This window comes from Pundamilia nyererei, unplaced genomic scaffold, assembly GCF_000239375.1.
Source record: "Pundamilia nyererei isolate P.nyererei 1_Seehausen unplaced genomic scaffold, PunNye1.0 scaffold00027, whole genome shotgun sequence".
Classification (NCBI taxonomy): Eukaryota; Metazoa; Chordata; class Actinopteri; order Cichliformes; family Cichlidae; genus Pundamilia; species Pundamilia nyererei.
In genome coordinates, this window is record NW_005187428.1 from 884,324 (window position 1) to 900,270 (window position 15,947).

General features: G+C 39.4%; 2 protein-coding genes across 2 annotated transcripts in view; one reads left to right on the forward strand and one right to left on the reverse strand.

The window, feature by feature from the left end:
• Positions 1–730: 730 nt before the first annotated feature.
• pkmb (pyruvate kinase M1/2b) lies at positions 731–8,326 on the reverse strand. Its single transcript, XM_005728036.1, has 11 exons — positions 8,262–8,326; positions 6,921–7,099; positions 6,669–6,760; positions 4,917–5,048; positions 4,648–4,834; positions 4,291–4,561; positions 4,047–4,197; positions 3,803–3,955; positions 2,279–2,445; positions 1,279–1,460; positions 731–1,167 (listed from the first exon to the last, which is right to left on the reverse strand). The coding sequence occupies exons 2-11, from the start codon at positions 7,069–7,071 to the stop codon at positions 1,061–1,063; spliced, it is 1,593 nt and encodes a 530-aa protein (XP_005728093.1). The 5' UTR covers positions 7,072–7,099; positions 8,262–8,326; the 3' UTR covers positions 731–1,060.
• A 5,957-nt stretch (positions 8,327–14,283) lies between these two features.
• LOC102194511 (poly [ADP-ribose] polymerase 6-like) overlaps positions 14,284–15,947 on the forward strand; it is a 7,786-nt gene continuing 6,122 nt past the window's right edge. The window contains exons 1-4 of the mRNA XM_013909540.1: positions 14,284–14,325; positions 15,021–15,092; positions 15,598–15,704; positions 15,809–15,869. Coding sequence (XP_013764994.1) covers positions 14,284–14,325; positions 15,021–15,092; positions 15,598–15,704; positions 15,809–15,869 — 282 coding nt within the window. The remainder of the gene's footprint in view (positions 14,326–15,020; positions 15,093–15,597; positions 15,705–15,808; positions 15,870–15,947) is intronic.

Consider the following 15,947-nt stretch of genomic DNA (forward strand, 5'->3'; position numbering starts at 1 on the left):
TATATATATATATATACATGTGTGTATATATATACACACATATACATATATATGTGTGTATATATATACACACATATACATATACACACATATACATATATACTAAAACACTGTTTTAAGAGAAAAGCTAATTCTCCCCCACCCCCCACTATTCACAATATATTTTTACTGAATTTTTTTTATTAAGGATTTACAAATTTCTTTAAAAAGTGGAAAAACTGACATGTATTTTATTTTTTAAATGTAACTTTTCTTGTCTCATTAGAAATAATAAATAAGCACAGACTAAGATTTGAAGAAGCAACAAAGACAGCAATTAATTTACATTTCTTTGTAGTTGCTATTGTGTTTGCCATTACTAGGTACAGTAGTTCACTTATTACACATTTAAAACAGGTAACGTTTGAAATTGTTGTTCTTAACTGTCAACTTTTAAAGCTCACATCCTAAAAACAATTTATCAAGTTATTTGTCACTCTAGTGCAAAGGACACCATCCTGTGCTTTCCTTTGGATGACTGCTTTCCAGGAAGTGGCCTGTTTACAGTGGGAGGTTTAAATGGAAGTATGTTTTGTTATTGCAGTTCTGTTTAACACAGCTAGTAAATGTTTGCCAAAGTGTGTTTTTTAGTAGTTTATTTTTACTTTATCTGCTTTTTCAGATTTGACAACATGTTTTCTTATTTGTTATAATTTTGCTGACTAAGTGACAGTGATTACAAGAGTCAAAGTTGATCACATAGTTCCTTTTAATGGATGTAAACCCAGTCATACCAGTTCACTTCACAATGATACATTTGCACTAGCCATGAACAAAGGAAAAAAATTGCTTGAAATGAGGCTAAAGTGTGCACTGAGAAGCAATGTTGTTCACTTTGTTCACCAGAAGGGTTGCCACTAAAAAGTTTAGTCTCCAGCAGCAGGATTTAGACAGTGAATGAGACATTTATTCATGGAGTCTGTAGACATCAACAGAAGAGCTTTCTGAAAGCAGTAACAAAGTTCAATATGGAGGGAAGGTGGGCTGCAGACGAGTAGTAAGTGATATTTTTTGATGAAGTTCAAGGCACCAGCACAACCCTCATGGTGTTGGTGTAACCAGACCCTGGGCGCCACCCGGTCACAACAATGGCCATGTCTCCAGTTTTGAAGAATTTGCGGTGCTTGCCTACAAAAAGAGGTTTTTTAAAAAGGGAAAAAAAAGATTAAGTTAACAAGCAAAAATCTCTTGCTCAGCTTTACTGAGCTACCAGAACATCCTCTTAACTCTGACACTCACCAACTTCCATAGCAAAGTTCACACGCAGGTCCACGTCCTCAGCCCAGACGTCGTTGGCAGTCTTGGTGTAGAGCACAGGGTAGATACCGCGATACAGGTGAGCCTGGCGGGCGGCCTGACCGCAGCGGGTCAGAGCAATGATGGGGGCACGGGGCCTGTACCTCGACAGCATGTGAGCAGACCTGCAGGTGACAGGCACAAGTCACTGCACTCTGACATAACTTGGAGCAGTTATAAAATAGCTGGCTATTTATTTTAGAAGTTAGGGAACAAAATATTAATTCGTTTGAAGTTTAAATTAGTGTTATTAGTGCAAGTCTAATATTTATTCTCAATCCGTCTTTTAGTTCAACTGCTGATTAAAATGCTTGGCTTTCTAGCAGCTAAATGCTTTATTTAGTTTACCTGCCTGTTGCTAACTATCTGCTGTTTCACACTATGTAGGTAGCATGCTGTGAACACACCTACTGTGGCAGAAAGAGCCCACCAATAAGAGCAGAGCAAAGCAAAAAGGTGTGAGACAACCAACACTGAGCTGAAAGATGCTACACATCTCCACAGAGCTGATCTGAACAGCAAAGTCAGGAGATAATTTAGTTCCGTCATATAAATCACCATTTAAAAGTATTAAGTATAGCCCACGTTATTTCATAGGATTATCATTATGAAATCAGCCCAGTTGACTGTATGTATGTGCTGAGTGCCATGTGCTGGGAGGATGAACTCTAAAGTGGAGAAGAACGATTAGGGAGTTATAATTAACTTGTAAAATGTCAGGGTTCAGATCTCAAAAAGGTCACGGGCAGAGCACAGATTGTGATTGCAGTGAAACTTGGCACACTTCAAACGAGCTGGGGGCTTGCGTTCAAGAAGAAGCGGAGGCAGCAGGATAGAAAAATATTATAATGCCCCAGTTTCTTCTCTGAGAGTGGGCGCCGGGAGGATATTATGACTCAGCTTTACAGAGATTTACTGGGTGGAAATGTTCCCGGAGTCTCACCTGCCAGTCTTGGTTAGCACAATGATTGCACTGGCGCAGCACTTGAAAGAAGCCTCGACGGCACCAATAGCGACGGACTCTGTGGGGTCACGGGTCAAATGAGTGAGGCGACGCAGCTCCTCGAACACCTGCCTGTGGAACATGGCTGCCTCAGCTTCACGGGCGATCTGAATAAGTGAAAACAGATTACAGTGGCTGTCAGACTGCAGATACACAACTAGTCTGAGCTGTGGGAGCAAAGACCAAAGTTAGGTTTAGTGCGGAGTTCCTCATACCTGAAAGCAAAGTGAAACATCAAGCTACACAACAGCCATGGCTGCGACGTCCAGAGACCGTTGCTGTGCACTGCAGACACATGCAAGCTGAGCTCTATCACACCACGCAGAAGACAAGAGGAGATGCTGTTGGTAGCAGATGGAGTGCAGGAGCAGTGATGGGCAAAGAAGGTTGAAGAAATGGGAAACAAGCTGTTAGTAAAACCCAATGTGATGGCAGAGATGTCATGCCACCTTTGACCTCTGACCTTTCCTTAAAGGCCAACAGATTGAGCTGAAGGTCGAAGTGATAATAATGCGATGCAGAACAATTTATAACTACGTTTCTTACTGCCATTGTTTTTATTTACAACATATACGCATATAGCGAATCAGATATGTGGATTCTAAATATCAGGTTACTTTGACCTTTTTTGACCTTGAAGAAGAGGTCAGAGGTCCAAACTTTCATTAGATGGTCTTTATCTTTATAACTATGCTTAAAATTCTAGTGATTTTGTTTATATTAGTAGCATTTGAGAAATGATGCTGGTACATGGAGTCTAAACTGAGTTTTTCCTTCCCATTGTCCCCAAAGTGCTTGCTCAAAGGGGATCATATGATTGTTGGGGTTTTCTGTTTTCATCGTATTATTGAAAAAAAATTAATTGAACTGAATTATACCTGTTCTAAAAAGCGTAACGTACGTGACATGGCAGACTTGATTTTTGTAAGAAGCGCTTATGTTTACGGTCTTTTTTAAATTTCTCTGGATTTGAGCGTGGATAACATTCATGGCCTTGATCATTATCATCAAACTTTACTGATATGCCCTCATGGAACCTGTGAACAAAACGATGTTACATATTCTGAGCATAAATTTTCTGGACGCAAGGAACACAGTTCGCGATTAGTAAGCAAGACACGACAATAACGAGTGCAAAAGTGAAACAAGTAGCTTCAGATAAAAGGAACGCACAAAGGAGCAAGTCTAATCTGAATCATGTGAACCTTCTGTTGCTGAAAAACTATCTGTTTGGCAGCAAACGCTCAAGATTCACATGTAAGATAAACCACACACTTTATACTTATAATGAAAGCTTCCTCAAAGGCTCAAAACACAACAATTTGACTGAGTGTGACTGCTGCGGCAGCGGCAAACTTCACAGGAGGAGTTCTCACATCAGACATTCAAAAACCTTCTGGTGTTCTTTTGATATTGGTATTAAAGATGGTTACACTGAGCACATTCACACTGAAGCCATCTTACCAAATGCTGTGTGCGCACTGCCTCCAGAGGGTAGTCTCCCTTGGCCGTCTCACCGCTCAGCATGATACAGTCGTTGCCATCCAGCACAGCATTTGCAACATCACTGGCCTCAGCGCGAGTAGGGCGAGGCTTCTTGGTCATGCTTTCAAGCATCTTAATGTGAACAAAGAGACAGACTGCATCATTTCATGTCTGCAGAAAAGCACTTATTTGGACTCCACTAATCTGTGCTCCCATCACAGACCTGTGTGGCACAGACGATTGGCTTGCCAATCCTGTTGCATTTGCCGGTCATCATTTTCTGGGCGATGAAGACCTTCTCGGTTGGGATTTCAATTCCCAGATCTCCACGGGCCACCATGATGCCATCACTAGCTTCAAGGATCTCATCAAATCTTTTAGGAAGAAAAAAAAAAAAAGGGGGGATGAAGAAAAAAGTTCAAAAAGACAGACTTGTGCTGTGATCGTTTGCACACTACACCACCCACCTGCGCACGCCCTCATGGTTCTCCAGCTTGCTGATGATCTTGATGTCCTTGCCCTTCTCACCCAGCACTTTCCTGACAGCATGAACGTCAGCGGCCTTACGGATGAAAGAGGCGAAGACCATGTCAACACCCTGTTCCACGCCAAACTGCAGGTCCTGAACGTCCTTCTCAGACACTGCAGGCAGGTCAACAGCAGCTCCGGGCAGGTTGACGCCCTTCTTGCTGCCCAGCGTGCCGCCGTTCTCAATGTCACAAATCAAGTAATTGCTGCCTTCGGTTACAAGGAAGCACAGAAAAGATATTTCAGCTACTGGAGGCAGAACGAAAGGAGGACGGACAAATTGTTCGTGCTCTTACCGACTTCTTTAACCTTGAGGGAAATCAGACCGTCATCAACATAAATGTGGCTTCCAACCTGCACAACCTTAGTGATGTTTTTGTAGTCCAGCCACAGAATTTTCTCATCACAGTTGTCTTTGTACTGGTCATCGAGCGTGATCTTGATGGTTTCACCCTTTTTCAGCTCAACCTCAGCAGTGCCACTCTGAAAACAATTAGAAGTGACTTGAGGAGAGAGTTGCTCAAACTGGCCTCATTAGAGCTGCGGTAATCTGGCAAGAACTCACGCCTTTGATAAGTCCAGTCCTGATTTCTGGTCCCTTGGTGTCCAGAGCGATGGCCACTGGTCTGTAGTCAACAGATCCAGGTACAAAGCTCTCAGTTGCGTCGCGGACATTCTTGATGGTCTCGGCATGGTACTGCATGAAAACAGATGTTATATTAAAAAGATCTTGCAATGTTTTAACCCTTTAAAGCCGGTCGGAGGTTTTGCGTAACTATTTTTAAATCCCCGTAGAACCAGAACCACGTAAGCTAGCGCGATAATTTTTTTTGCATATGAAACCGGAGGAGTTGTACTTACATCTTATGCCATCAGCTTGTCCTAAGTCACGCTTTCCTTCCACATATAGTTTTGCAAAAATTGCATAAAAAGCAGTATATAAAAATTATATATCTCAAAAATAAAACAAAAATAACACTCAAAATAAATTTCCTGTTGTTGTAAACTATTTTTTGCAACTTTTTTGTATTTAAAGTTTTGAGGGATAAACTTCTTAAATTTCTCCAAGTAGAAGTATATGTAAAAAAAACAAAACAAAAACAATTTTAAATTTTTTTTGTAGTTTATTGCACTTTTTTGCAATTTATGTAGTTGCTATGGACTTAATGCATACATATTATTAAAATTTGGGCTATAACAGTTGTATTGATGTATAGCAACTTGAAATGCTCCCAAAGATGGGATTACAGCATGTAAAAATATAAAGTCAGCTCTGGCGGACTTGGTTCTATGGTAGGTCTTAAAGGGTTAAAAAGCAAATAAATTAAAAACGTTACAAAAATATTAAAGGTGGATATTTATACATTTTTCAAACCCTTTGTTTAAAAACAGCTAAATTCAGTTAGTAGAGCAACAGGTGACGCCTCAGTGCTGGTTATGTAACTATATATTTATTTATATGTGCAACATATTTTGAAAGGAAGACATTGTTCAGCTGAACTGTACATAAACAGCTGCCACATACGTCGGTACATGACAGGTATGAATGTATTTTTCACTTAAACAAAAACAGTGATGTGAATTCTGACTACTGTCCTTGGTCACTGGCTTCTCTACATGCCTTCCCCTCATACTGTTGCTGTGGGGGGGTGACTCCTATTTATAGCTGCACTGGCAACTGTGACACCAATAACACAGAGGTCAAATGTATTTTCCCCTCCTCAGAAGAAATCATACATTCACTTTGCTGTACAGATAAAACTGAGGTCTTTTTATTTGACTGCTGTTGAGTCAAGTTAAATTGGAGAGAATTTTTTTTTAACATACTTAATCTTTCAAGATCCAAAAATTAACTGTGGGTGTTCATTGCTACAGCTGATGACATTTGACGGCTCATCCACTCAGGTGACAGTGAAAAAGGGAAAGAGGCTTGACTTTTAAAGGCAAGGGGTCAACAGTGTAATGTCGGCTGAAGAGCTGGCCACGATACAGTGGGTTCACAAGCTACCAGACAGACTGAGCGCCAAAGGGGCGAGAGGAGGCTCAAAGATCATATTACAGATGGTCACCAGGCCACAGGAGTAATGGCACTCTGACTGCTGCTGCAGTAAAGGGTAAATCCTCACCGACTCACTTGTAAAGGGCAAAGAAACTGACTTGACGATCTGGGTTTGTACTGTCAAGCATGTGGCTTTACTGGAATCTGTGACGTCACAGTGTGTGATTGTGAAATCAGGGCTTTAGCAGGTTAGAACATTTAATGTGAAACAAATAAGGAACTGAGGTTGGCAGAAAGTATTTCTGACCCTTCACTCACTTCATGTGTGCCATGGGAGAAGTTCATTCTTGCAATGTTCATCCCAGCCTTGATCATTTCCTTGGCCATCTCCACAGATCGGGTGGCAGGTCCTGCATCGAGACAGTTAATGAACACAGTGAGACACGGGCCCAAGATGATCACATTTTTGCACCAAGGTCGTGTTTCTTTTTCGATGCAGATACATGAAGAAAATAATCAGATTGTACACATAATAAGCACAAATCAATGGGCCTTGGTAAAGCGCCTGACCAATTGTGCAGATGATGCCAGTGTTGCGAGCCACAGCCGGCTCAGAGTCGATATCCAGCAGGCACATGTGCTCAATAAAGGTGTCTGCCATAGCAGCTTGTAGCTGCTGGGTGTGGATGATAGAGGAGCCTGTATCCTTTGGCTTCGACATGGCTGGATCTGTGTCTGCAGGAAGAGACCTTGGAGAGAGAGAAAGAAACATGAAAGATAATCGACCGGGGCCCTGGTGACTCTGGTGTATGGCACCAACCACAGGTTATGTAGAAAATCTCCTGTTTTTTTCATGGGCATCTAATATTTTTACTCGTGACACAATGGAATTTGCACTTACAACCAATAAGTTGAAGAAGAATTTATATAGACAATAAAAAATCAACAAGAGCGTACAAACAAAAAAAGAGACCGAAAATATGTAATAGGAAAAGAAGAGTGCCAACACAAACTAAATGTTCCACCTCTCTGTGGATGACTTTCAACCCTCTCACAGTCCAGTTTTGGCTAACTGGAGAACAGCCGACACAAAAAGCAAGGACAACAGTATGGGGCTGAATGACTGCACTCTCCCACATTCCAGCATGAGTGTATGTTAAAGAAGAGGAGCTGATCACTTCTGACAGCGACTAAAGCTGATTCACATACACAAAAAAACCCGCACAAACTTGAGGAGGAGGCTGAAAAAAATAATGTTTCACGCCTGAAGTGTAATGCTGGTCCACAAGCCCACATTATAGAGACAAGTAAAACTTATATGATTCAGCTTGCACTTGTTTAGCCTGGAGGAGTGCAGCATGCTTGATAAAAGTGTGTTGTCGGGCAGTGCATGGATTTGTGGTGGGTGGGCTGAGACCATATGTCTGCCCTTTGTATTCACCTAAAATAACAGTCAGCTGAGGCTATTTGTGGACTGTAGAAACATCAACGTCATAATCAAACAGCAACAGACATTTTTATTAACTCAATATTTAAGTAAATCAAAGTCTTTATTGATCCCTTTGCTGTCTGCAAAACCAGCAAAAAATAAAATAAAATAAATAAGTGTAACAGCTACTTCCTAACCCAAATCACTGACTGAAAGGTGATACATTTGAACGTTAATAAATGTTATTGCGAGATTACGGTTTCTTTAAACGTGCAGTTCAGTAAGAACACATTTGGTTTTTAGCTGCTTAATTAACAGGTAACGTGCTACATATATACATAATTACCAGATAAATCTAAAGGATTGCATGTGCAAAACCAACATTAACGATTCTGATCTTCCACACAGCTAATATACTACATTTCTACACTTTTAAACCTTTCCTCCATCTCGAAGACACAAACTCTGCTGCTGTTACTCACCTACTAAGAGAACTTTGCAGGGACCAAAGCGCCACAAGTCCTGTCGCAGCGACCGGTTTTATGCCTGTAACTGACCGGGACTACTTTCCTTTGAGTGACATAGGATATAGGGCGGTGAGGGCAATAATGGTGAGTGAAGAGATGCTTGAATTAAATGTTTATTTTGACAGTTGTTTCAGATTCAGGGGGAAATATTCAGATAAAAAGACGGAGGTTTGCCAGATTTTGAGTTATACAAAGTTTACGCTTTAAAGCACAGGTGCAAGTTTAGTTCACAGTTTAATCACAGAGCTTCCGCCGAGTCCTCAAACATGACACCATCATCTGTTTGGCCCGGAGACAGCTCAAATTCAGTGCAAAATACCGATGATGTCGTATCTGGAAAATTTACCTCATAAGAACCAGGAGAAATATATGCAGTCATAAGGGATATGTACAAAAACAAGATAAATATATACAAAACAATAGAAAGGCACGCGTTAGAGAACAAGTTGCAAAGTGCTTGGAAGTGGTACAAAGTAAACACTTGGTGTAAATAGAGTCCGTGTGTGAGTGGCCCGAACAGAGGTGGGAAGTACAAATACTCCGTAACTGTACTTAAGTAGAATTTTCAGGTATGTGCAGTTTACTTGACTAGTTTTTTCTGACAACTTTTTACTTGTACTCCCTACATTTTTGCACTCTTCAAACTGATTTGTGTGGTGGCCACCGTAGATTTGAGCCTAAACAGTAACAAATGGAAAGCAATCCTGTTCATGTATTAATCACCAGGAGATGTCATATAAAAAGAGATGAGATGAGATGTGCCAAATCCAGGGGTTAAAGTGGGCCGGTGTTTTATTTTGTTTTTGTATTTTTTAAATATTGATATGTTCCCTCCTTTTAAATCCCGTTTGTCATTTTTAACCCTGATAAATCCCTCTGAGCTGATTGGTGGTGTCATGAGAAAAATGGCGCCTCGTTATTTGTGTTACAGAGACACTGAGGCACGAGACCAGACAGAAGAGGGGTTTTTTTTATTTCTTTTTTGTGTAACTAAAATAATTGTGTAACTAAGATAATAGTGACACATGTATGGATTTGCACAAACTGGAGATGGAGACCTTGTTTGCTGAGGTCTTTAATCTTGTCAAACTGACAGACAGAGAAGACCATTCAGAAAATGACGATTCTGCGAATGTAAGATCTGGAACACCGGGAATGAAATAGTCACTGTCTGAGGCCTGTTGGTGAGGAAATCTGTGATCCAGGACCAGGTGGGCGGGGGGATCTGAAGATGGTCCATACTTATGATATTGCTTTGTAATGTGTGTTATTGTGCTGTAAAATAGATGTAGTCTCATCATCTAAGGTCACACTTGAATGCTTTCTGTTCTTTGATGCTTAGTTTTTAATCAGGTTCAACCCCCAAATTCAGGAGTCAAAAACCTACCATATCACGCAGTTTTTCAACTTGACGTTTAATACCAGTCAGAACGTTGGCTTCCGCAGACTCTCATTTATTGCCCTTACTTTATTTTCCAACTTAGTTAAACTTTTGATGTATCCCTTCTTTCCAGTGGCTTCATATTAAGAACCACCAACTTGCATTTAAGACTCACAGAAAAATCTCTTTTCCCCCCCTGATGCCAGTGCTGTCTTCCACACTGACACATGAGCTCCATCCAGGACATGAAAGGTTACCAAATGGTTAATGAGTATGTGAGTCATATACTATGGCCTTCACATTCAAGAGCTCTTAACCCAGTCGAGACTCCCTTTCCATTGCCAGAGCAAATAATCAAAACAGCCAATAGGGAAATGCCTTTTGAAAGAACGCTTTTCCATCCTAGAGACATGTAAAAGCAATAAGCTGTCCTGGCAGCATGTGGTAGCTCATCACCTTGTCCAGACACTTTGTTCTTTTAATATCTCATAGTCCTAATGCATTTAAGAGTTTTTTTATTTTGTTTTGTTGCATTGTGTATTCTTTTCCCATTATTATTTCAGGTTTTATCCATATTTGACTTTTCAATTTAACTGAGCAGTGTCTCTCTTGACTTCTTACACAATTCTTACAAAAACTCCTCGTGGCTCATTTTTACTTAATCTCTAAGTTCCACCTTAAATTTGAAAGACTTCTTTCAGTTGTTTTTTCCTGGTGTCGCTGCAGTGGATCATCTCCCTCCATCTTACCCTGTCCCCAGCAACCACCACTATCACCCTCTGCATGTCCTGCTTCATTACATCCATGGCAGTTCAGTCTTCAACCTCATTTGTCCAATATATCCGCTATCCTTCCTCTGCACATGTTCAAACCATTCCTGATCCTGTCCATTCTGATCATTCCAAATGTAAATCCTAACATCCTTAGCTCAGCCTGCTGCTGTCTTTTTGTTTGTGTCACTGTGTCCAAACCACACATCATAGCATCCTGTAAACCACCTATTTCACTCCTGCTGTCATACTTCTGTAAAATATTATCACTGATACTCATTTCCACCCAATTGTGCCCTATTTGCACTCTCTTTTTCACTCATCTCGTAGTGTCCGTTACTTTAGATAGTTGACTCCAGTTCTCTTTCACTACCTCTACTCCTTCCATCTTCACCTTAAAGGACTACTAAGTCAAAAATAATCAGCTTGTCATAGTTCAACTTCCTTCATTTGGCAAGCACAGAAATGCAAAATCTAACATGCACGTGCTGTAATGCAGTGGTAACATGCCGCTCCACACCATAAAACCAGACCCACCCAGAGTTGACCCAGAGTTGACTCAATTCAGTTTTATTTGTATAGTGCCAAATCACAACAACAATCACCACCAGGTACTTAATATTGTAAGGTAAAGACTCTACATTAATACAGAGAAAACCCCAACAATCAGATGACATATAACAGCACTTGATAGTGACAGTGGGAAGGAAAACCTCCCTTTTAACAGGAAGAATGTCAGGGATGGCTGTGTGGCAGACATGACTCAAAAAGGACAAATGGAAAATTCAAAAGCAGCTCTACTGCTGATCTAAGAATGACAAAATGCATAATACAAAATAACTCAGGCTACACAGAGGAAACAAGGCTCTAAGAGGAAGGAGGAAACACAAAACACACAAAGCACACAGCAAGAGGGAGAACACGACATGGGGCAAGAAAAGACAGACATAAAGAAGAAGAAGAGCTGAATACAATGCACACAAGACAAGAGACTATCAAAATAAGACAGGAGATGACACTTAGACCTAAGACACACCAGCATGACAGAGACAGAGGAAAAACACTGAGACAAGAGGGGAACTATAAATGGATATAAATAAGCTCTCCTTAACCAAAGACACGATAACAGGAACTGAACCAAAACAATATAAACAGAATACAGAATGAAACCAAAAATAATTAAAAATACAAACCAGAGAAACTCAAAACGGCGACAAAGAAACCTTCAGCAGAACCAGGATCAGCGAGGGGCATCCAGCTGGCCACGACTGGTTGGGAGTTGTATTCAGCACATATTTTCACACTCTCCAGAGTTTCATTAAACCAGTAGGCCAGTCATTTCTAATCTCTCTTTAAAATGTTTATGTGTAATTCACATGTATAACACCTTAGATGATTTTTAAATTCATCCACTTTTTTTTTTATAGAAAATGACATAAGTGAAAGGAAAGGCTTCTCGACAAGGATGACGCCCTTTAGGCTCTTCTAGTCTGTTAAACTGGGTGTAAGTATACAAATTTTACACTCATTTATGACTCATAAATATTCATACAGTGTGTGAATAGCGTAATCCTCTGAGATTACAGCACTGGCTCCAAACTGGCTTTCACTGACCTTCCATCTATATGTGGATAAATCTGGAGCCGCCAGAAGCAGCGAAATGCGCCGCTGATTTCCAGATTACAGATGGGTTAAAAGCTCAAACAATGATGCAATGAAATCCAAGACGCCATCCCTCTTCTTACTTATCTTTTTTAAATCTTACTGCATTCAAGCAGAGACAGCATCACAACAACAACATGGGTAAATGTGTTCATTTTTGTAATATTGTAGATCACAGAGCAGTAGGTTTTGTACCATTTTACATTGTTTCCACTATTTTGTCCACATTTTTTAACAATATATGTGGATATTTTTTAAAAATTGTAAATTAATTGCAAACCCTACTTTGTCCTGAAATCTACGTGCAGCGGTTAACAAATTTATTAAACCACCGAGCAGTGAAAGGCCTGATTTAACAATAATGACAATGGCAATTTGATTTATATAGGACACTTCATTACATGAAAAGTCAATGTGCTTAACGCAGAAAAGGAAGAAACATAAAAAATAATAATAATTTATGAAAATCATTTTTTCTGTTTCTGTCAGTATGTGCAAGCACTTTCAACAAACTGATATTTGGAAAATTGCTAAAATATAATTATTGTTGTTATATATTGATTAAAAAGCAGAAAAATAGTAAAACAATATTATTTTGTTATTTGCTCGTATTCCTGAACAGAAAGAAAATATGATATGTAGTTCTCGAAAATTATGCTTGACAAATTTTTGACTTCGAGAAGTCGGGTATGCCGGTACACATTTGGGTATAAAAACATAATTTCAGTTCAGTGAATTTTTTTGTTTGTTTGTTTGTTTGTTTGTTTTAAACAGGTGTTTGACAGATTTCAAAAATATTTGTGGTTTTTTTATTTTTCTGCATGTGGTCTAAAACATGTTTTACCTACTGTATGTCAAACAAGTCTGGGATTACAAAGCAAAAGCTAAAGGAAGGATTATCAAAAGACTTGATATAGCATCAATATTACATCTATGCCTATAAAACGTATAAATCGATAAAATTCTGAGAAGCCTCAGCAGTGACATTTAAAGTTTCAAAAAGTTGCAGTTTGACTTTTGTACATTTACTGCAAAACATGTCGAATAAACCATAACCTGCCCCCCCCCCTCTCTCTCTCTCTCTCTCAACAACTCAACAGCAGCTCTCTCTTGTGGACAATCTGCTGAACTGTGACTTTTCTGTCACAGTATCAACATACTGTGCAACTTAGCACAAATGATCATGGTGTCATACAGATTACAAACCATACAAACGAAACTTCTAAGATAAAATCTTTCTCTTTTAAAAAAAAAATGATTTGAAACTGCAGTCAGTTATTGTTTGTTAACTGTAACTATTGTATTTAATGTAAAATTAATGTCTATGGTGTCAGTAGATTGTGTAGATAGATTTTTTTTACTAAGTAGATTTTGTTCTCTGAGCTATTCGAGTGGGTAAAATGTTTACCAGATATGACAGCATTCCTCTTGGTTCAGTTCTAGCTTTTGACCTTTTCCCAAATCTGTATCAGATTTGTTATAATCTTAAAAGTGGACTCTTTACAAACACATTTACTTAATTACGTCACCAATTTATTTGAAATATATTACCTGTAACAATGGGTGTATAAAAATAATGAAATTATTCGGCCTTTTTGCGTTTCATGTCTGTTCCAAACCCCAAAAATGGCAGTTTCCTGTTTGAGACATGAGACATTTTACTATTGTGTCCATCCCTGTAAATATACAGGGGACACTTAGACATTCATGTCTAAGTGGATTACCCCAAGAAAAGCACTTGTTTATTGAAGGTGTGTACAGATGTATGCAGTCCTATAAGTGTCTAATCTGACCAGATTGTGGAGCAGCGGGTGACTGCTAACAAGGGTAACTGCAGATTAAGGTCAGTTTGCGACACAGCAGACAGAAAACAAGGCTAATAAATGCCAAACATCACCTGTTTACCCATCTTCCCTCTGAGGGAGCTTTGTTCTCATCACTCCAGGCACTGATTAATGCGCCTGGCTTTTAGGTTTCTACCTGTGCCACATAAGATACTTAAAGAGATATAGGAACAGATCCACATCAGTCTTTCATCTCACTGCACTAAGTGATCAGGCTGCCAGTGTCTGGAGTCAGTCATGTGACCAAGAAGTCAGGCTGGGCATGTGGGACTTCCTGCTATTGAAAAGAGAAGGCACCGCCAGCAGAGCCTTCAACAGAAATGGAGTATCCTTTTTTCTTGCTACATTCTCCTGAAGGAAAGGTAAGATTGTAACCTCGTAACCAGCTGTATCATTAACATTAGCAAACACATGCTCTACTCTTATGAGCAAAATATGTTGATGTGTTGTTTTATTTACTTTTCCACTTAATGTCCGTGCACAGACTAAAACCAGGGAAACAGCAATTATCTCGACATAGTTCAAGATACTCAGAGCAACCTGCTCATTCATACATCACAGAAGTAACTGAACTAATTAAGCCACAAATGTTTTTCCCAATAGTGTTTCAGTCACACAGGAATGGACACTTTGTTGATTGTTGCTAAAAAAGATATAAGGACACGATGAGTCTACAAGCTCCAGATATCCACCCCCACCACCACCACCACCACACTTTTATATACATGTAGAGGGAGTTATCCTTTTGTAGGGCAGAGGATTGCACTAGCCTTTGCAGTGGGTAACCGACAAGAAAATCAATTAAAAACATAGTTAACAGATCAACTGACAAAAAAGAAGTAAATAGCTGAAGCCCTCTCTTGCTGGTTTCTTGCTGAAATTGCATCACATTGTGGTATATATTCTGTTTTTGCATTTTCATCAAGCAAATGGCTTAAATGAGGCGCAAGTCTTAGCAGCAGGGCCAGCTGATTTTGTTTGGGTTAATAGAAGGTTTAAATTAACTCTGTAAATTAGAGGATCTTTTGATTGCCAGCTTTTCCCGTCAACCCAACAGGAGTGCCAGGAGTGGGAGGAGCGCCACAGTGACGACGACGCTGATGCAGACGAGATCCTGTGTGGAATCCAAGTAAACATCAGTTTCAGTGTCTTCCTATTACAACCTTGTAGCATTTTTAAAACCATTCAAGGATAAGATATTGCTGCATATAAAAGATAATTAAAAACAAACAAAGCATTGCATGGTCATTCAAGAGTTTGATAAAAGTATTTGTCAGGAGCAATGATTTCTCCTTTTAATGATTTCACACTAATGCAAACAAAATTGTCTACATTGTAAACACACTTCTTGAAATCCACTTTTCTTCACATACTCGACTCATTTAAATTTTTTTCTTAATCTTTCTGTTGCAGTGAGTTTGTGTGTATTTAAGCAAAGCCAACAAATGATATGTTACTCTGAGGAACATGTTTAGTTTATTTTTTTTAAAATCTCAAACAAATCTTTAGAGAGCAAAAATACACAATAACTAGCTTGTTCAGATCACACATAATCAGCTTTAAACTATATCAATACATGTCATCTCATACACTGGAGTTATAACGGTGTAACTTCCTTTCATCATGCTTCATAGGGGGAGTTGTGGAGTCAGTATCCCGCTGACTTCTGTCGCCACCCCTGGCTGGACAGGGACATCGAGGCAGTCAGGACTCTGTATTCAGTCTCTGCTGTCTCTGTCAGGTGAACTTCTGAACATCCCTCCTTGTTCATGGCTTTTAATAGAAGTGATCCATGGTCCTTTTTAAACTACATTTTCACAATTTCCCTTCTTTTTTTTCTCCTAGGGAGTACGGGTCAATTGATGATGTGGATGTGGACTTAAAAATGAATGCTAACTTTTTAGATGTGAGTTGATTTACATCAATTTACAAGTGAATTACATTTTTATCTGTTATTCACCAATTTATCTAAGTAATTAATTAT